At 51.0% G+C, this 20,690-nt stretch overlaps 1 protein-coding gene across 1 annotated transcript in view; it reads right to left on the reverse strand.

The window, feature by feature from the left end:
* Positions 1-20,690, reverse strand: part of si:dkey-11f4.7 (piezo-type mechanosensitive ion channel component 2) — a 327,077-nt gene that overhangs the window by 239,551 nt on the left and 66,836 nt on the right. Inside the window, exons 19-20 of the mRNA XM_041205475.1 lie at positions 19,503-19,616; positions 17,034-17,234 (exon numbers count right to left, since the gene is read on the reverse strand). Of these exons, the coding sequence (XP_041061409.1) occupies positions 17,034-17,234; positions 19,503-19,616 (315 nt within the window). The remainder of the gene's footprint in view (positions 1-17,033; positions 17,235-19,502; positions 19,617-20,690) is intronic.

Below are 20,690 nucleotides of genomic sequence, written 5' to 3' on the forward strand. Positions count from 1 at the left end.
CGGTGTGAGAAGGTGACGCTGTGAGAAGGTGACGTTGTGAGAAGGTGACGCTGTGAGAAGGTGACTGTGTGAGAAGGTGAATGTGTGAGAAGGTGACGGTGTGAGAAGGTGACGCTGTGAGAAGGTGACGGTGTGAGAAGGTGACAGTGAGAGAAGGTGAACGTGTGAGAAGGTGACGCTGTGAGAAGGTGACGGCTGAGAGAAGGGTGACGCTGTGAGAGTGTGACGATGAGAAAGGTGAGCTGTGAGAAGGTGAATGTGTGAGAAGGTGACGCGTGAGAGAAGGTGACTGCTGTGAGAAGGTGACGCTGTGAGAAGGTGACGTGAGAGAAGGTGACGGCTGTGAGAAGGTGACGCTGTGAGAAGGTGACGCTGTGAGATGTGAAAGTGTGAGAAGGTGACGAGTGTGAGAGGTGACGCAGTGAGAAGGTGACGCTGTGAGAAGGGACGCTGTGGAGGAAGGTGACGCTGTGAGAAGGTGACGCTGTGAGAAGGTGAAGTGTGAGAAGGTGACGCTGTGAGAAGGTGACGCTTGTGAGAAGGTGACGGCTGTGAGAAGGTGACGTGTGAGAAGGTGACGCTGTGAGAAGGTGACGCTGTGAGAAGGTGACGCTGTGAGAAGGTGACGCTGTGAGAAGGTGACGCTGAGAGAAGGTGACGCTGTGAGAAGGTGACGCTGTGAGAAGGTGACGCTGTGAGAAGGTGACGCTGTGAGAAGGTGACGCTGTGAGAAGGTGACGCTGTGAGAAGGTGACGGTGTGAGAAGGTGACGCTGTGAGAAGGTGACGGTGTGAGAAGGTGACGCTGTGAGAAGGTGACGCTGTGAGAAGGTGACGTGTGAGAAGGTGACGCTGTGAGAAGGTGACGCTGTGAGAAGGTGACGCTGTGAGAAGGTGACGCTGTGAGAAGGTGACGCTGTGAGAAGGTGACGCTGTGAGAAGGTGACGCTGTGAGAAGGTGACGCTGTGAGAAGGTGACGCTGTGAGAAGGTGACGCTGTGAGAAGGTGACGCTGTGAGAAGGTGACGGTGTGAGAAGGTGACGCTGTGAGAAGGTGACGCTGTGAGAAGGTGACGCTGTGAGAAGGTGACGCTGTGAGAAGGTGACGCTGTGAGAAGGTGACGCTGTGAGAAGGTGACGCTGTGAGAAGGTGACGCTGTGAGAAGGTTAATGTGTGAGAAGGTGACGCTGTGAGAAGGTGACGGTGAGAGAAGGTGACGCTGTGAGAAGGTGACGCTGTGAGAAGGTGACGCTGTGAGAAGGTGACGCTGTGAGAAGGTGACGCTGAAAGAAGGTGACGCTGTGAGAAGGTGACGCTGTGAGAAGGTGACGGTGTGAGAAGGTGACGCTGTGAGAAGGTGACGGTGTGAGAAGGTGACGCTGTGAGAAGGTGACGCTGTGAGAAGGTGACGGTGTGAGAAGGTGACGCTGTGAGAAGGTGACGCTGTGAGAAGGTGACGCTGTGAGAAGGTGACGCTGTGAGAAGGTGACGCTGTGAGAAGGTGACGCTGTGAGAAGGTGACGCTGTGAGAAGGTGACGCTGTGAGAAGGTGAATGTGTGAGAAGGTGACGGTGTGAGAAGGTGACGCTGTGAGAAGGTGACGCTGTGAGAAGGTGACGCTGTGAGAAGGTGACGGTGAGAGAAGGTGACGCTGTGAGAAGGTGACGCTGTGAGAAGGTGACGCTGTGAGAAGGTGACGGTGAGAGAAGGTGACGCTGTGAGAAGGTGACGCTGTGAGAAGGTGAAGGTGTGAGAAGGTGACGCTGTGAGAAGGTGACGCTGTGAGAAGGTGACGCTGTGAGAAGGTGAAGCTGTGAGAAGGTGACGGTGAGAGAAGGTGACGCTGTGAGAAGGTGAAGCTGTGAGAAGGTGACGGTGAGAGAAGGTGACGCTGTGAGAAGGTGAATGTGTGAGAAGGTGACGGTGTGAGAAGGTGACGCTGTGAGAAGGTGACGGTGTGAGAAGGTGACGCTGTGAGAAGGTGAATGTGTGAGAAGGTGACGCTGTGAGAAGGTGACGCTGTGAGAAGGTGACGGTGAGAGAAGGTGACGCTGTGAGAATGTGACGCTGTGAGAAGGTGACGATGTGAGAAGGTGACGCTGTGAGAAGTTGACGCTGTGAGAAGGTGACGTGAGAGAAGGTGACGCTGTGAGATGGTGACGGTGAGAGAGGTGACGCTGTGAGAAGGTGACGCTGTGAGAAGGTGACGCTGTGAGAAGGAGACGGTGAGAGAAGGTGACGCTGTGAGAAGGTGACGCTGTGAGAAGGTGACGCTGTGAGAGGGTGAATGTGTGAGAAGGTGACGCTGTGAGAAGGTGACGCTGTGAGAAGGTGACGCTGTGAGAAGGTGACGCTGTGAGAAGGTGAATGTGTGAGAAGGTGACGCTGTGAGAAGGTGACGCTGTGAGAAGGTGACGCTGTGAGAAGGTGACGCTGTGAGAAGGTGACGCTGTGAGAAGGTGACGCTGTGAGAAGGTGAGGCTGTGAGAAGGTGACAGTGAGAGAAGGTGACGCTGTGAGAAGGTGACGCTGTGAGAAGGTGACGCTGTGAGAAGGTGACGCTGTGAGAAGGTGACGCTGTGAGAAGGTGACGCTGTGAGAAGGTGACGCTGTGAGAAGGTGAATGTGTGAGAAGGTGAATGTGTGAGAAGGTGACGCTGTGAGAAGGTGACGCTGTCAGAAGGTGACAGTGTGAGAAGGTGACGCTGTGAGAAGGTGAATGTGTGAGAAGGTGACGCTGTGAGAAGGTGACGCTGTGAGAAGGTGACGCTGTGAGAAGGTGAATGTGTGAGAAGGTGACGCTGTGAGAAGGTGATGGTGTGAGAAGGTGACGGTGTGAGAAGGTGACGTGTGAGAAGGTGACGTGTGAGAAGGTGACGCTGTGAGAAGGTGAATGTGCGTGAAAGTGACGGTGAGAGAAGGTGACGCTGTGAGAAGGTGACGGTGTGAGAAGGTGACGGTGTGAGAAGGTGACGCTGTGAGAAGGTGACGCTGTGAGAAGGTGACGCTGTGAGAAGGTGACGCTGTGAGAAGGTGACGCTGTGAGAAGGTGACAGTGTGAGAAGGTGACAGTGTGAGAAGGTGACGCTGTGAGAAGGTGACGGTGAGAGAGAAGGTGACGCTGTGAGAAGGTGACGGTGAGAGAAGGTGACGCTGTGAGAAGGTGACTCTGTGAGAAGGTGACGGTGTGAGAAGGTGACGGTGAGAGAGAAGGTGACGCTGTGAGAAGGTGACGCTGTGAGATGGTGACGGTGAGAGAAGGTGAGGCTGTGAGAAGGTGAATGTGTGAGAAGGTGACGCTGTGAGAAGGTGACGGTGTGAGAAGGTGGCGGTGTGAGAAGGTGACACTGTGAGAAGGTGAATGTGTGAGAAGGTGACGCTGTGAGAAGGTGACAGTGAGAGAAGGTGACGGTGAGAGAAGGTGACGCTGTGAGAAGGTGACATTGTGAGAAGGTGACGCTGTGAGAAGGTGACACTGTGAGAAGGTGACGCTGTGAGAAGGTGACGCTGTGAGAAGGTGACGCTGTGAGAAGATGAATGTGTGAGAAGGTGACGCTGTGAGAAGGTGACGCTGTGAGAAGGTGACGCTGTGCGAAGGTGAATGTGTGAGAAGGTGACGCTTTGAGAAGGTGAATGTGTGAGAAGGTGACACTGTGAGAAGGTGACATTGTGAGAAGGTGACGCTGTGAGAAGGTGACGGTGAGAGAAGTTGACGGTGAGAGAAGGTGACGCTGTGAGAAGGTGACATTGTGAGAAGGTGACGCTGTGAGAAGGCGACACTGTGAGAAGGTGACGCTGTGAGAAGGTGACGGTGAGAGAAGGTGACGGTGTGAGAAGGTGACGCTGTGAGAAGGTGACGGTGTGAGAAGGTGACGCTGTGAGGAGGTGACGGTGAGAGAAGGTGACGCTGTGAGAAGGTGAATGTGTGAGAAGGTGACGGTGAGAGAAGGTGACGCTGTGAGAAGGTGACGCTGTGAGATGGTGACGGTGAGAGAAGGTGACGGTGAGAGAAGGTGAATGTGTGAGAAGGTGACGCTGTGAGAAGGTGACGCTGTGAGAAGGTGACGCTGTGAGAAGGTGACGCTGTGAGAAGGTGACGCTGTGAGAAGGTGACGCTGTGAGAAGGTGAAAGGGTGAGAAGTTGAAAGTGTGAGAAGTGACGCCGTGAGAAGGTGACGCATTGAGAAGGTGACGCTGTGAGAAGGTGACGGTGTGAGAGAAGGTGACGCTGTGAGAAGGTGATGCTGTGAGAAGGTGACGCTGTGAGAAGGTGACTGTGTGAGGTGACTGTGTGAGAAGGTGAATGTGTGAGAACGTGAAGGTGTGAGAAGGTGACGCTGTGAGAAGGTGACGCTGTGAGAAGGTGACGCTGTGAGAAGGTGACGCTGTGAGAAGGTGACATTGTGAGAAGGTGACGCTGTGAGAAGTTGACACTGTGAGAAGGTGACGCTGTGAGAAGGTGACGGTGTGAGAAGGTGACGCTGTGAGAAGGTGACGGTGTGAGAAGGTGACACTTTGAGAAGGTGAATGTGTGAGAAGGTGACGCTGTGAGAAGGTGACGATGTGAGAAGGTGACGCTTTGAGAAGGTGACGGTGAGAGAAGGTGACGCTGTGAGAAGGTGACGCTGTGAGAAGGTGACGCTGTGAGAAGGTGACGGTGAGAGAAGGTGAGGCTGTGAGAAGGTGACGCTGTGAGAAGGTGACGCTGGGAGAAGGTGACGCTGTGAGAAGGTGACGCTGTGAGAAGGTGAATGTGTGAGAAGGTGACGCTGTGAGAAGGTGACGGTGTGAGAAGGTGACGCTGTGAGAAGGTGACGGTGAGAGAAGGTGACGCTGTGAGAAGGTGACGGTGAGAGAAGGTGACGCTGTGAGAAGGTGACGCTGTGAGAAGGTGACGCTGTGAGAAGGTGACGCTGTGAGAAGGTGACGCTGTGAGAAGGTGAGGCTGTGAGAAGGTGACGGTGAGAGAAGGTGACGCTGTGAGAAGGTGACGCTGTGAGAAGGTGACGCTGTGAGAAGGTGACGCTGTGAGAAGGTGACGCTGTGATAAGTTGACGCTGTGAGAAGGTGACGCTGTGAGAAGGTGACGCTGTGAGAAGGTGAAAGTGTGAGAAGTTGAAAGTGTGAGAAGTGACGCCGTGAGAAGGTGAATGTGAGAGAAGGTGACGCTGTGAGAGAAGGTGACGCTGTGAGAAGGTGAATGTGAGAGAAGGTGACGCTGTGAGAAGGTGACGCTGTGAGAAGGTGACGCTGTGAGAAGGTGAATGTGTGAGAAGGTGATGCTGTGAGAAGGTGACGCTGTGAGAAGGTGACGCTGTGAGAAGGTGACGCTGTGAGAAGGTGACCGTGTGAGAAGGTGACAGTGTGAGAAGGTGACGCTGTGAGAAGGTGAATGTGTGAGAAGGTGACGCTGTGAGAAGGTGACGCTGTGAGAAGGTGAATGTGTGAGAAGGTGAATGTGCGAGAAGGTGACGGTGTGAGAAGGTGACGCTGTGAGAACTTGAAAGTGTGAGAAGTGACGCCGTGAGAAGGTGACGGTGTGAAAAGGTGACTCTGTGAGAAGGTGAATGTGTGAGAAGGTGACGCTGTGAGAAGGTGACGCTGTGAGAAGGTTACGGTGTGAGAAGGTGACGCTGTGAGAAGGTGACGCTGTGAGAAGGTGAGGCTGCGAGAAGATGACGCTGTGAGAAGGTGACGCTGTGAGAAGGTGAATGTGTGAGAAGGTGACGCTTTGAGAAGGTGACGGTGAGAGAAGGTGACGCTGTGAGAAGGTGACGCTGTGAGAAGGTGACGCTGTGAGAAGGTGACGGTGAGAGAAGGTGAGGCTGCGAGTAGGTGACGGTGTGAAAAGTTGACGGTGTGAGAAGGTGACGCTGTGAGAAGGTGACGCTGTGAGAAGGTGAATGTGTGAGAAGGTGACGCTTTGAGAAGGTGACGGTGAGAGAAGGTGACGCTGTGAGAAAGTGACGGTGAGAGAAGGTGAGGCTGCGAGAAGGTGACGGTGTGAAAAGTTGACGGTGTGAGAAGGTGACGCTGTGAGAAGGTGACGCTGTGAGAAGGTGACGGTGAGAGAAGGTGACGCTGTGAGAAGGTGAGGGTGAGAGAAGGTGAATGTGTGAGAAGGTGACGCTGTGAGAATGTGACGGTGAGAGAAGGTGACGCTGTGAGAAGGTGACGCTGTGAGAAGGTGAATGTGTGAGAAGGTGACGCTGTGAGAAGGTGACGCTGTGAGAAGGTGACGCTGTGAGAAGGTGACGCTGAGAGAAGGTGACGCTGTGAGAAGGTGAATGTGTGAGAAGGTGACGGTGTGAGAAGGTGACGCTGTGAGAAGGTGACGCTGTGAGAAGGTGACGCTGTGAGAAGGTGACGGTGAGAGAAGGTGACGCTGTGAGAAGGTGACGCTGTGAGAAGGTGACGCTGTGAGAAGGTGACGGTGAGAGAAGGTGACGGTGAGAGAAGGTGACGCTGTGAGAAGGTGAATGTGTGAGAAGGTGACGGTGTGAGAAGGTGACGCTGTGAGAAGGTGACGCTGTGAGAAGGTGACGCTGTGAGAAGGTGACGGTGTGAGAAGGTGACGCTGTGAGAAGGTGACACTGTGAGAAGGTGACGGTGAGAGAAGGTGACGCTTTGAGAAGGTGAATGTGTGAGAAGGTGACGGTGTGAGAAGGTGACGCTGTGAGAAGGTGACGGTGTGAGAAGGTGACGGTGTGAGAAGGTGATGGTGTGAGAAGGTGACGCTGTGAGAAGGTGACGCTGTGAGAAGGTGACGGTGAGAGAAGGTGACGCTGTGAGAATGTGACGCTGTGAGAAGGTGACGATGTGAGAAGGTGACGCTGTGAGAAGTTGACGCTGTGAGAAGGTGACGGTGAGAGAAGGTGACGCTGTGAGAAGGTGACGGTGAGAGAGGTGACGGTGTGAGAAGGTGACGCTGTGAGAAGGTGACGCTGTGAGAAGGAGACGGTGAGAGAAGGTGACGCTGTGAGATGGTGACGCTGTGAGAAGGTGACGCTGTGAGAAGGTGAATGTGTGAGAAGGTGACGCTGTGAGAAGGTGACGGTGTGAGAAGGTGACGGTGTGAGAAGGTGACGCTGTGAGAAGGTGACGCTGTGAGAAGGTGACGCTGTGAGAAGGTGACGCTGTGAGAAGGTGACACTGTGAGAAGGTGACGCTGTGAGAAGGTGACGCTGTGAGAAGGTGACGCTGTGAGAAGGTGAGGCTGTGAGAAGGTGACAGTGAGAGAAGGTAACGCTGTAAGAAGGTGACGCTGTGAGAAGGTGACCCTGTGAGAGATGGTGACGCTGTGAGAAGGTGAGGCTGTGAGAAGGTGACGGTGAGAGAAGGTGACGCTGTGAAAAGGTGATGCTGTGAGAAGGTGACGCTGTGAGAAGGTGAAAGTGTGAGAAGTTGAAAGTGTGAGAAGTGACGCCGTGAGAAGGTGAATGTGTGAGAAGGTGACGCTGTGAGAAGGTGACGCTGTGAGAAGGTGATGCTATGAGAAGGTGAATGTGTGAGAAGGTGATGCTGTGAGAAGGTGACGCTGTGAGAAGGTGACGCTGTGAGAAGGTGACAGTGTGAGAAGGTGACAGTGTGAGAAGGTGATGCTGTGAGAAGGTGAATGTGTGAGAAGGTGACGGTGAGAGAGAAGGTGACGCTGTGAGAAGGTGACGGTGAGAGAGAGGGTGACGGTGTGAGAAGGTGACGCTGTGAGAAGGTGACGCTGTGAGATGGTGACATTGTGAGAAGGTGACGCTGTGAGAAGGTGACGCTGTGAGAAGGTGACAGTGTGAGAAGGTGACAGTGTGAGAAGGTGACGCTGTGAGAAGGTGACGGTGAGAGAGAAGGTGACGCTGTGAGAAGGTGACGGTGAGAGAAGGTGACGCTGTGAGAAGGTGACGCTGTGAGAAGGTGACGGTGTGAGAAGGTGACGGTGAGAGAGAAGGTGACGCTGTGAGAAGGTGACGCTGTGAGATGGTGACGGTGAGAGAAGGTGAGGCTGTGAGAAGGTGAATGTGTGAGAAGGTGACGCTGTGAGAAGGTGACGGTGTGAGAAGGTGGCGGTGTGAGAAGGTGACACTGTGAGAAGGTGAATGTGTGAGAAGGTGACGCTGTGAGAAGGTGACAGTGAGAGAAGGTGACGGTGAGAGAAGGTGACGCTGTGAGAAGGTGACATTGTGAGAAGGTGACGCTGTGAGAAGGTGACACTGTGAGAAGGTGACGCTGTGAGAAGGTGACGCTGTGAGAAGGTGACGCTGTGAGAAGATGAATGTGTGAGAAGGTGACGCTGTGAGAAGGTGACGCTGTGAGAAGCTGACGCTGTTCGAAGGTGAATGTGTGAGAAGGTGACGCTGTGAGAAGGTGAATGTGAGAGAAGGTGACGCTGTGAGAAGGTGACATTGTGAGAAGGTGACGCTGTGAGAAGGTGACGGTGAGAGAAGTTGACGGTGAGAGAAGGTGACGCTGTGAGAAGGTGACAGTGTGAGAAGGTGACGCTGTGAGAAGGCGACACTGTGAGAAGGTGACGCTGTGAGAAGGTGACGGTGAGAGAAGGTGACGGTGTGAGAAGGTGACGCTGTGAGAAGGTGACGGTGTGAGAAGGTGACGCTGTGAGGAGGTGACGATGTGAGAAGGTGACGCTGTGAGAAGGTGAATGTGTGAGAAGGTGACGGTGAGAGAAGGTGACGCTGTGAGAAGGTGACGCTGTGAGATGGTGACGGTGAGAGAAGGTGAGGCTGTGAGAAGGTGAATGTGTGAGAAGGTGACGCTGTGAGAAGGTGACGGTGAGAGAAGGTGACGCTGTGAGAAGGTGACGCTGTGAGAAGGTGACGCTGTGAGAAGGTGACGCTGTGAGAAGGTGAAAGGGTGAGAAGTTGAAAGTGTGAGAAGTGACGCCGTGAGAAGGTGACGCATTGAGAAGGTGACGCTGTGAGAAGGTGACGCTGTGAGAAGGTGACGCTGTGAGAAGGTGACGCTGTGAGAAGGTGACGCTGTGAGAAGGTGACTGTGTGAGGTGACTGTGTGAGAAGGTGAATGTGTGAGAACGTGAAGGTGTGAGAAGGTGACGCTGTGAGAAGGTGACGCTGTGAGAAGGTGACGCTGTGAGAAGGTGACGCTGTGAGAAGGTGACACTGTGAGAAGGTGACGCTGTGAGAAGGTGACACTGTGAGAAGGTGACGCTGTGAGAAGGTGACGGTGTGAGAAGGTGACGCTGTGAGAAGGTGACGGTGTGAGAAGGTGAAGCTGTGAGAAGGTGAATGTGTGAGAAGGTGACGCTGTGAGAGATTGTGACGCTGTGAGAAGGTGACGCTGTGAGAAGGTGACGGTGAGAGAAGGTGACGCTGTGAGAAGGTGACGCTGTGAGAAGGTGACGCTGTGAGAAGGTGACGCTGTGAGAAGGTGACGCTGTGAGAAGGTGACGGTGTGAGAAGTTGACGGTGTGAGAAGGTGACGCTGTGAGAAGGTGACGTTGTGAGAAGGTGACGCTGTGAGAAGGTGACGCTGTGAGAAGGTGACGCTGTGAGAAGGTGACGCTGTGAGAAGGTGACGGTGTGAGAAGGTGACGCTGTGAGAAGGTGACGGTGTGAGAAGGTGACGCTGTGAGAAGGTGACGCTGTGAGAAGGTGACGCTGTGAGAAGGTGACGGTGAGAGAAGGTGACGCTGTGAGAAGGTGACGCTGTGAGAAGGTGACGCTGTGAGAAGGTGACGCTGTGAGAAGGTGACGGTGAGAGAAGGTGACGCTGTGAGAAGGTGACGCTGTGAGAAGGTGAATGTGTGAGAAGGTGACGCTGTGAGAAGGTGACGCTGTGAGAAGGTGACGCTGTGAGAAGGTGACGCTGAGAGAAGGTGACGCTGTGAGAAGGTGAATGTGTGAGAAGGTGACGGTGTGAGAAGGTGACGCTGTGAGAAGGTGACGCTGTGAGAAGGTGACGCTGTGAGAAGGTGACGGTGAGAGAAGGTGACGCTGTGAGAAGGTGACGCTGTGAGAAGGTGACGCTGTGAGAAGGTGACGGTGTGAGAAGGTGACGGTGTGAGAAGGTGACGCTGTGAGAAGGTGACGCTGTGAGAAGGTGAAGGTGTGAGAAGGTGACGCTGTGAGAAGGTGACGCTGTGAGAAGGTGACGCTGTGAGAAGGTGACGGTGTGAGAAGGTGACGCTGTGAGAAGGTGACGCTGTGAGAAGGTGACGGTGAGAGAAGGTGACGCTGTGAGAAGGTGAATGTGTGAGAAGGTGACGGTGTGAGAAGGTGACGCTGTGAGAAGGTGACGGTGTGAGAAGGTGACGGTGTGAGAAGGTGACGGTGTGAGAAGGTGACGCTGTGAGAAGGTGACGCTGTGAGAAGGTGACGGTGAGAGAAGGTGACGCTGTGAGAAGGTGACGCTGTGAGAAGGTGACGATGTGAGAAGGTGACGCTGTGAGAAGGTGACGCTGTGAGAAGGTGACGGTGAGAGAAGGTGACGCTGTGAGATGGTGACGGTGAGAGAGGTGACGGTGTGAGAAGGTGACGCTGTGAGAAGGTGACGCTGTGAGAAGGTGACGCTGTGAGAAGGTGACGCTGTGAGAAGGAGACGGTGAGAGAAGGTGACGCTGTGAGATGGTGACGCTGTGAGAAGGTGACGCTGTGAGAGGGTGAATGTGTGAGAAGGTGACGCTGTGAGAAGTGACGGTGTGAGAAGTTGACGGTGTGAGAAGGTGACGCTGTGAGAAGGTGAATGTGTGAGAAGTTGACGCTGTGAGAAAGTGACGCTGTGATAAGATGACGCTGTGAGAAGGTGACGGTGTGAGAAGGTGACGCTGTGATAAGTTGACGCTGTGAGAAGGTGAGGCTGTGAGAAGGTGACAGTGAGAGAAGGTAACGCTGTAAGAAGGTGACGCTGTGAGAAGGTGACCCTGTGAGAGATGGTGACGCTGTGAGAAGGTGAGGCTGTGAGAAGGTGAGGCTGTGAGAAGGTGACGGTGAGAGAAGGTGACGCTGTGAGAAGGTGATGCTGTGAGAAGGTGACGCTGTGAGAAGGTGAAAGTATGAGAAGTTGAAAGTGTGAGAAGTGACGCCGTGAGAAGGTGAATGTGTGAGAAGGTGACGCTGTGAGAAGGTGACGCTGTGAGAAGGTGATGCTATGAGAAGGTGAATGTGTGAGAAGGTGATGCTGTGAGAAGGTGACGCTGTGAGAAGGTGACGCTGTGAGACGGTGACAGTGTGAGAAGGTGACAGTGTGAGAAGGTGACGCTGTGAGAAGGTGAATGTGTGAGAAGGTGACGGTGAGAGAGAAGGTGACGCTGTGAGAAGGTGACGGTGAGAGAGAGGGTGACGGTGTGAGAAGGTGACGCTGTGAGAAGGTGACGCTGTGAGATGGTGACATTGTGAGAAGGTGACGCTGTGAGAAGGTGACGCTGTGAGAAGGTGACAGTGTGAGAAGGTGACAGTGTGAGAAGGTGACGCTGTGAGAAGGTGACGGTGAGAGAGAAGGTGACGCTGTGAGAAGGTGACGGTGAGAGAAGGTGACGCTGTGAGAAGGTGACGCTGTGAGAAGGTGACGGTGTGAGAAGGTGACGGTGAGAGAGAAGGTGACGCTGTGAGAAGGTGACGCTGTGAGATGGTGACGGTGTGAGAAGGTGAGGCTGTGAGAAGGTGAATGTGTGAGAAGGTGACGCTGTGAGAAGGTGACGGTGTGAGAAGGTGGCGGTGTGAGAAGGTGACACTGTGAGAAGGTGAATGTGTGAGAAGGTGACGCTGTGAGAAGGTGACAGTGAGAGAAGGTGACGGTGAGAGAAGGTGACGCTGTGAGAAGGTGACATTGTGAGAAGGTGACGCTGTGAGAAGGTGACACTGTGAGAAGGTGACGCTGTGAGAAGGTGACGCTGTGAGAAGGTGACGCTGTGAGAAGATGAATGTGTGAGAAGGTGACGCTGTGAGAAGGTGACGCTGTGAGAAGGTGACGCTGTGCGAAGGTGAATGTGTGAGAAGGTGACGCTTTGAGAAGGTGAATGTGTGAGAAGGTGACACTGTGAGAAGGTGACATTGTGAGAAGGTGACGCTGTGAGAAGGTGACGGTGAGAGAAGTTGACGGTGAGAGAAGGTGACGCTGTGAGAAGGTGACATTGTGAGAAGGTGACGCTGTGAGAAGGCGACACTGTGAGAAGGTGACGCTGTGAGAAGGTGACGGTGAGAGAAGGTGACGGTGTGAGAAGGTGACGCTGTGAGAAGGTGACGGTGTGAGAAGGTGACGCTGTGAGGAGGTGACGATGTGAGAAGGTGACGCTGTGAGAAGGTGAATGTGTGAGAAGGTGACGGTGAGAGAAGGTGACGCTGTGAGAAGGTGACGCTGTGAGATGGTGACGGTGAGAGAAGGTGAGGCTGTGAGAAGGTGAATGTGTGAGAAGGTGACGCTGTGAGAAGGTGAATGTGTGAGAAGGTGACGCTGTGAGAAGGTGACGCTGTGAGAAGGTGACGCTGTGAGAAGGTGACGCTGTGAGAAGGTGAAAGGGTGAGAAGTTGAAAGTGTGAGAAGTGACGCCGTGAGAAGGTGACGCATTGAGAAGGTGACGCTGTGAGAAGGTGACGGTGTGAGAGAAGGTGACGCTGTGAGAAGGTGATGCTGTGAGAAGGTGACGCTGTGAGAAGGTGACTGTGTGAGGTGACTGTGTGAGAAGGTGAATGTGTGAGAACGTGAAGGTGTGAGAAGGTGACGCTGTGAGAAGGTGACGCTGTGAGAAGGTGACGCTGTGAGAAGGTGACGCTGTGAGAAGGTGACATTGTGAGAAGGTGACGCTGTGAGAAGGTGACACTGTGAGAAGGTGACGCTGTGAGAAGGTGACGGTGTGAGAAGGTGACGCTGTGAGAAGGTGACGGTGTGAGAAGGTGACACTTTGAGAAGGTGAATGTGTGAGAAGGTGACGCTGTGAGAAGGTGACGGTGAGAGAAGGTGACGGTATGAGAAGGTGACGCTGTGAGAAGGTGACGCTGTGAGAAGGTGACGCTGTGAGAAGGTGACGGTGAGAGAGAAGGTGAAGCTGTGAGAAGGTGACGCTGTGAGAAGGTGACGCTGTGAGAAGGTGACGGTGAGAGAAGGTGACGCTGTGAGAAGGTGACGCTGTGAGAAGGTGAATGTGTGAGAAGGTGACGGTGAGAGAAGGTAACGCTGTGAGAAGGTGACGCTGTGAGAAGGTGACGGTGAGAGAAGGTGACGCTGTGAGAAGGTGACGCTGTGAGAAGGTGAAGCTGTGAGAAGGTGACGGTGTGAGAAGGTGACGCTGTGAGAAGGTGAGGCTGTGAGAAGGTGATGCTGTGAGAAGGTGACGCTGTGCGAAGGTGACGCTGTGAAAAAGTGACGCTGTGATAAGTTGACGCTGTGAGAAGGTGACGCTGTGAGAAGGTGACGCTGTGAGAAGGTGAAAGTGTGAGAAGTTGAAAGTGTGAGAAGTGACGCCGTGAGAAGGTGAATGTGAGAGAAGGTGACGCTGTGAGAGAAGGTGATGCTGTGAGAAGGTGAATGTGAGAGAAGGTGACGCTGTGAGAAGATGACGGTGTGAGAAGGTGACGCTGTGAGAAGGTGACGGTGTGAGAAGGTGACGTTGTGAGAAGGTGACGCTGTGAGAAGGTGACGCTGTGAGAAGGTGATGGTGAGAGAAGGTGACGCTGTGAGAAGGTGATGCTATGAGAAGGTGAATGTGTGAGAAGGTGACGCTGTGAGAAGGTGACGGTGAGAGAAGGTGACGCTGTGAGAAGGTGACGCTGTGAGAAGGTGACGGTGAGAGAGAGGGTGACGGTGTGAGAAGGTGACGCTGTGAGAAGGTGACGCTGTGAGATGGTGACGTTGTGAGAAGGTGACAGTGTGAGAAGGTGACAGTGTGAGAAGGTGACGCTGTGAGAAGGTGACGGTGAGAGAGAAGGTGACGCTGTGAGAAGGTGACGCTGTGAGAAGGTGACGGTGAGAGAAGGTGACGCTGTGAGAAGGTGACGCTGTGAGAAGGTGACGGTGTGAGAAGGTGACGGTGAGAGAGAAGGTGACGCTGTGAGAAGGTGACGCTGTGAGATGGTGACGGTGAGAGAAGGTGAGGCTGTGAGAAGGTGAATGTGTGAGAAGGTGACGCTGTGAGAAGGTGAATGTGTGAGAAGGTGACGGTGTGAGAAGGTGACACTGTGAGAAGGTGAATGTGTGAGAAGGTGACGCTGTGAGAAGGTGACAGTGAGAGAAGGTGACGGTGAGAGAAGGTGACGCTGTGAGAAGGTGACATTGTGAGATGGTGACGCTGTGAGAAGGTGACACTGTGAGAAGGTGACGCTGTGAGAAGGTGACGCTGTGAGAAGATGAATGTGTGAGAAGGTGACGCTGTGAGAAGATGACGCTGTGCGAAGGTGAATGTGTGAGAAGGTGACGCTTTGAGAAGGTGAATGTGTGCGAAGGTGACACTGTGAGAAGGTGACATTGTGAGAAGGTGACGCTGTGAGAAGGTGACGGTGAGAGAAGGTGACGCTGTGAGAAGGTGACATTGTGAGAAGGTGATGCTGTGAGAAGGCGACACTGTGAGAAGGTGACGCTGTGAGAAGGTGACGGTGAGAGAAGGTGACGGTGTGGGAAGGTGACGCTGTGAGAAGGTGACGGTGTGAGAAGGTGACGCTGTGAGGAGGTGACGATGTGAGAAGGTGACGCTGTGAGAAGGTGAATGTGTGAGAAGGTGACGTTGAGAGAAGGTGACGCTGTGAGAAGGTGACGCTGTGAGATGGTGACGGTGAGAGAAGGTGAGGCTGTGAGAAGGTGAATGTGTGAGAAGGTGAATGTGTGAGAAGGTGACGCTGTGAGAAGGTGACGCTGTGAGAAGGTGAATGTGTGAGAAGGTGACGCTGTGAGAAGGTGACTCTGTGAGAAGGTGAATGTGTGAGAAGGTGAATGTGCGAGAAAGTGACGCTGTGAGAAGGTGAAAGGGTGAGAAGTTGAAAGTGTGAGAAGTGACGCCGTGAGAAGGTGACGCATTGAGAAGGTGACGCTGTGAGAAGGTGACGGTGTGAGAGAAGGTGACGCTGTGAGAAGGTGATGCTGTGAGAAGGTGACGCTGTGAGAAGGTGACTGTGTGAGGTGACTGTGTGAGAAGGTGAATGTGTGAGAACGTGAAGGTGTGAGAAGGTGACGCTGTGAGAAGGTGACGGTGTGAGAAGTTGACGCTGTGAGAAGGTGACGGTGTGAGAAGGTGACGCTGTGAGAAGGTGACATTGTGAGAAGGTGACGCTGTGAGAAGGTGACGCTGTGAGAAGGTGACACTGTGAGAAGGTGACGCTGTGAGAAGGTGACGGTGTGAGAAGGTGACGCTGTGAGAAGGTGACGGTGTGAGAAGGTGACGCTTTGAGAAGGTGAATGTGTGAGAAGGTGACGCTGTGAGAAGGTGACGGTGAGAGAAGGTGACGGTATGAGAAGGTGACGCTGTGAGAAGGTGACGCTGTGAGAAGGTGACGGTGAGAGAGAAGGTGAAGCTGTGAGAAGGTGACGCTGTGAGAAGGTGACGCTGTGAGAAGGTGACGGTGAGAGAAGGTGACGCTGTGAGAAGGTGACGCTGTGAGAAGGTGAATGTGTGAGAAGGTGACGGTGAGAGAAGGTAACGCTGTGAGAAGGTGAAGCTGTGAGAAGGTGAAGCTGTGAGAAGGTGACGCTGTGAGAAGGTGAGGCTGTGAGAAGGTGAGGCTGTGAGAAGGTGACGGTGAGAGAAGGTGACGCTGTGAAAAGGTGATGCTGTGAGATGGTGACGCTGTGCGAAGGTGACGCTGTGAAAAAGTGACGCTGTGATAAGTTGACGCTGTGAGAAGGTGACGCTGTGAGAAGGTGACGCTGTGAGAAGGTGAAAGTGTGAGAAGGTGAAAGTGTGAGAAGTTGAAAGTGTGAGAAGTGACGCCGTGAGAAGGTGAATGTGAGAGAAGGTGACGCTGTGAGAGAAGGTGACGCTGTGAGAAGGTGAATGTGAGAGAAGGTGACGCTGTGAGAAGTTGACGGTGTGAGAAGGTGACGCTGTGAGAAGGTGACGCTGTGAGAAGGTGACGGTGTGAGAAGGTGACGTTGTGAGAAGGTGACGCTGTGAGAAGGTGACGCTGTGAGAAGGTGACGGTGAGAGAAGGTGACGCTGTGAGAAGGTGATGCTATGAGAAGGTGAATGTGTGAGAAGGTGACGCTGTAAGAAGGTGACGGTGAGAGAAGGTGACGCTGTGAGAAGGTGACGCTGTGAGAAGGTGACGCTGTGAGAAGGTGACGGTGTGAGAGAAGGTGACGCTGTGAGAAGGTGACGCTGTGAGAAGGTGACGCTTTGAGAAGGTGAATGTGTGAGAAGGTGACGATGTGAGAAGGTGACGGTGTGAGAAGGTGAGGCTGTGAGAAGGTGACGGTGAGAGAAGGTGACACTGTGAGAAGGTGACGGTGAGAGAAGGTGACGGTGAGAGAAGGTGACCCTGTGAGAAGGTGATGCTGTGAGAAGGTGACGCTGTGAGAAGGTGACGCTGTGATAATGTGACGGTGTGAGACGGTGACGCTGTGAGAAGGTGACAGTGAGAGAAGGTGACGGTGAGAGAAGGTGACGCTGTGCCTTTTTTTTTGAGCTGCCAGTAGTGATTTGTTACAACTGACCGGTCATCTAGACCACTTCAGAGGACAGTTAAGAATCAACCACATTGGTGTAGGACTGGATTCATATATATATCTGACTATGTAAGGATATCAGCTTTCCTTCCTTAAAAAACTAATTGGTTCGCTATCTTCTTTATGACAATTTGGCAGCTTCATGATCACTATTACTGCAACCTGTTTTTTTTATTTAAGTAGTTTTTACAAACTGAATTGAAATTCTCAAAATGCCTTGGTGGAATTTGGAATCACATTTTCTGGAATACTCGTCCAATGATAAAATTATTACACAACGTTATATTTTTTCTTTACTTTGTGTCAAAGTAATCGACAATCTTATGCTAACAAGGAATACAATACTGTTGAGTTCTCTAACTTGCCAAATAAAAAGAAATGAAACATTGAGAAACTAAAAACCTTGCACAGGGCAACTGTACCTCCAACCCGAACTTGTAGAAGAAATAGTTTGTGAAGTATTTGATGCAGTTCAGCAGTCCATTGTCCAAATGCAGCCGTGTGATATTGTCAAGTAAGGTTCCCGATAAAGGTGTCTTGAGCCCATTGTGGAGCCTATAATACTGTTGGTGGCGATAAATAGTCACTTCGAATGCCAGCAAACCCAGGATAATCAAGTGGTTCTAAAGAGAACAAGATGCAATGTGGTTAATGGAGGGCTTATGAAGGGTTGGTTACTTTCCAGCCGTACTTCTCCAAAACAGTCTATAGATTTAATTAAGAACCTATTTCCATTGAGCTAATCCATCTAATTAATTCTCACAATGGAGATAAATTGGTTAAGAAGAATATTGTAAGTATCCAGGATTTAAAAATCAGGAATGATATGATAAGTGCATGACCTAGAGAAGGAATAATTCTCAAAGAGGATGTCCAAGAAAGAAGATTGCGATGGTTTGGGCACATCTGGAGAATAGAAACAGCTAGAATAGCTTTCTCCACACACAGAGGTAATGGAGTAGGAAGTTGAGGGAAACCAAGGAAGTGCTGGATAGACAATGTCAAGGGAGCTTGTCTCAGGAAGGGATACAGGTGACTGAAACAGCCCAGTTAGTTCAGAACAGGCAACGGTGGAGTTCATTTTTTTTACAAATTCATTCACGGGATGTGGGCTTCACTGACTAGCCAGCGAAGGTGACAGACAGGGATTTAGTAGCAAGTTGTAGTAATCCAGTTTGTCCATCTGTAAACACCACCAGGTTGTCCATTGCAATGTGCATCGTGGTTTGGGGTCTGGAGTTTATTCTGATGTTTAGTTGCTAACCAGGACTCTCCTTTTACAGCCACTTGTTTAATTAGTCCTTGTGGGAATCCTGAGAATTGTAGCTGCTCATAAATTATTCGGGTCAATAAACTGCTTATAAATATCAGGCTCCAGATCAAATCCCACTTTCTGCAGCTGTAACACAAATTGATGTCGATAGTAGAGAGCTGAGGCAGTTGATGGCACTATTTGAAGAATAGGAGGGTTGTCTGTCCTGATGTCCTGGACAACATTAATCCCTCAATCAATATCACAAAATCAAGATTTTCTGGTCATCATCACAACACTGTTTTTAGGATCTTTCTGTGTGCTGTGTTTCCTACATTATAAAAGTGACTTCACTTCAAAAGTCTTCAATGGCTGCAAAGAGCTTTGAGATGTCTGCTGGTTGCGAATAGTGCTATATAAATGCAAGTATTCTCTTTTATCTTTTCTGGGATCTTGCTGTGCAGACAGCATCGGCTGCCATTTCTTACATTACAAAAGTGATTACACTTCAAAAGTACTTACTTGGTTGAAAAAATTTTGCAGCATCTTTAGGGTTTTTGTAAACAGTGCATGGAGAGTCTGCTTGTTCTAATGATACAATCAATGCAGCAAACCTGAAAAAATAAACTAATCCTTTGCCTCTATTAATTATTTTTTTAAAAACTTATTTTTACAGTTACATCATGCACTGATTTTCAACCCTGCGGGGTTACACACAATTGTTTCTATAAAAGTGAGGATTTGGCTATTATCACTCTGTAGACAGAATATGGCATTAAGTTTAGGTTTGAGCCAGTGACACCCCTATTACAGCTTCACATTCTTGGAAAGAGAAACAGAGAGGCCTCCCAAACTGCTGCCAGATTTCCCCTGGTGGCCAATGGAGGTAGAGGCTTGAGCAGATTCCAGATACACAACGGCAAATTCTGGACATACTTCACCCTCCACTGTCTACTGGGGCCAAGAAGCAGCTCATTCACAATTCACTCTAAAGTCTGGGCCATATTTGGGAGTCACCCTGAGGAGTCTTATCAGTGACTCCACAGAGCAATCTAAAAGGTGAGGAGACTGAATATTTTCCATGGGATGTGTTGATTCCACATATAAAATTGTAGCAAAAATAAAAATAGCTGGAAAAACTCAGCAGGTCTGATAGCATCTGCGGAAAGGAATACAGTTAATGTTTTGAGTCCGTATGACTCTTCATCAGAACTGAGGAAATATAGAAATGAGGTGAAATATAAGCTGGTTAAGGAGGGTAGGACAGGTAGAGCTGGATAGAGGGCCAGTGATAGGTGGAGGCAAAGAAGAGATTGACAAAGATGTCATAGACAAAAGGACAAAGGGGTGTTGACGGTGGTGATGTTAGCTAAGGAATGTACTAATGGTGACATCAAGGGTAAAAAGCAGGATGAGCAAGTAACAGCTCTAGTGGGGGCGGGGTGGGGGGAAAGGATCGAAATAAGCTAAAAGGTGGAGATGAAACAATGGATGGAAATGCATGTAAAAATAGAAATAGGTGGGAAAAGAAAAATATATTAAAAAATATAAATTACTGGAAAAATAAAACTGTAGAGTACTCCTCCCCCCCCCCCCTCAGATATATGCTGTGCCTTTTGAAATTAATGAGGTTTTGTACCATGAGACAGGGCAAGACATTATCTTCACACTTCTTCAGTGCTCCATACCAATATGTAGGGTCAATAGGCCCAGCGTACAAGGTGGATGTGGAAAGCAATTCCTGGCTTCCATTCTGAAAACAGAATGAAATAAAACACAAATATTAAATTAAGATCAGAAATATAAAAGTCGTTCAGAGTGAGGGATGGCAGAATTAGAAATTTCAATTTATTACATGTGAGATGGGAGGAAGCAACGGAAATGTGAGATACGAGGGAGGAATGGAGAGAAGGAGGATGAAATGAGATGTGAGGGAGGGAAGGTGGGTGGAGTGGAGTGAGATGTGAAGGGAGACATGCGAGCAAAATGCCAACAACTTGGATACACTGCTGCCTACCTCAACGTAGCCACATCGCCAGCAATAAGTTCTCTTCCCACCCTTACATGCTTTATTCAGATCCTGCCCCCATCCCCACTACCTCACTCACCGCCACCCCCACCCCCACCCCCACCCCCCCTCCCGCCCCACCCTGTTATCAGACACGGGTCTATAACAATGAAATCCTCATTGTGTGTACTGAATGCTGTAACTTTTCATCATCTAGAGGCCAACTGTAAAATAATGAGCTGGTTTATTTTGCATGGAATATATAAAGGAACAGAACATAATTTTTAATTCAATCTAATTTGATTATGATTGCTTCTCATGACATCAAAAATAACAAACTATAAAAATTCAGCTCCTGAAACAATTCTAGCTTCAAATATTCACTGAGCTGACTGGGTCAAACCTTGCTTCCATGAATTTTCAAATCCAAACATCCTTTTCCAACTAAATGGAAAACAACTTAACCTCTGACCTTCCCCAGCTCTCCCTGTCAGTCATTGGTTAATTGAGCTGCTAGTCACCAACTACCACCCTCATGAGAATGCATTCCATGGCTGTTCAGCAAAACTACCCATTATTGAGATTTAATGAATGAGGCTATTCCAGCATTCTTACCACAGATTGAATTTTTCCAACGTTTCCTTCTTAGCCTCACTTTGCACAAATTCCAGTGTGGCCAATACCCTGTACACATCCTGTCCATCATTAAGTTCTATCTTCCCATTCTTGCCAACCTCCTTTTGCTCCTTGTCCCTACCCCAAACCCTAACCCTAACACCAAGGCACCAAATCATTCTATATTCTATATCCTTCTTAGCT

The sequence above is a fragment of the Carcharodon carcharias genome, chromosome 14 (assembly GCF_017639515.1).
Source record: "Carcharodon carcharias isolate sCarCar2 chromosome 14, sCarCar2.pri, whole genome shotgun sequence".
NCBI classification, from domain to species: Eukaryota; Metazoa; Chordata; class Chondrichthyes; order Lamniformes; family Lamnidae; genus Carcharodon; species Carcharodon carcharias.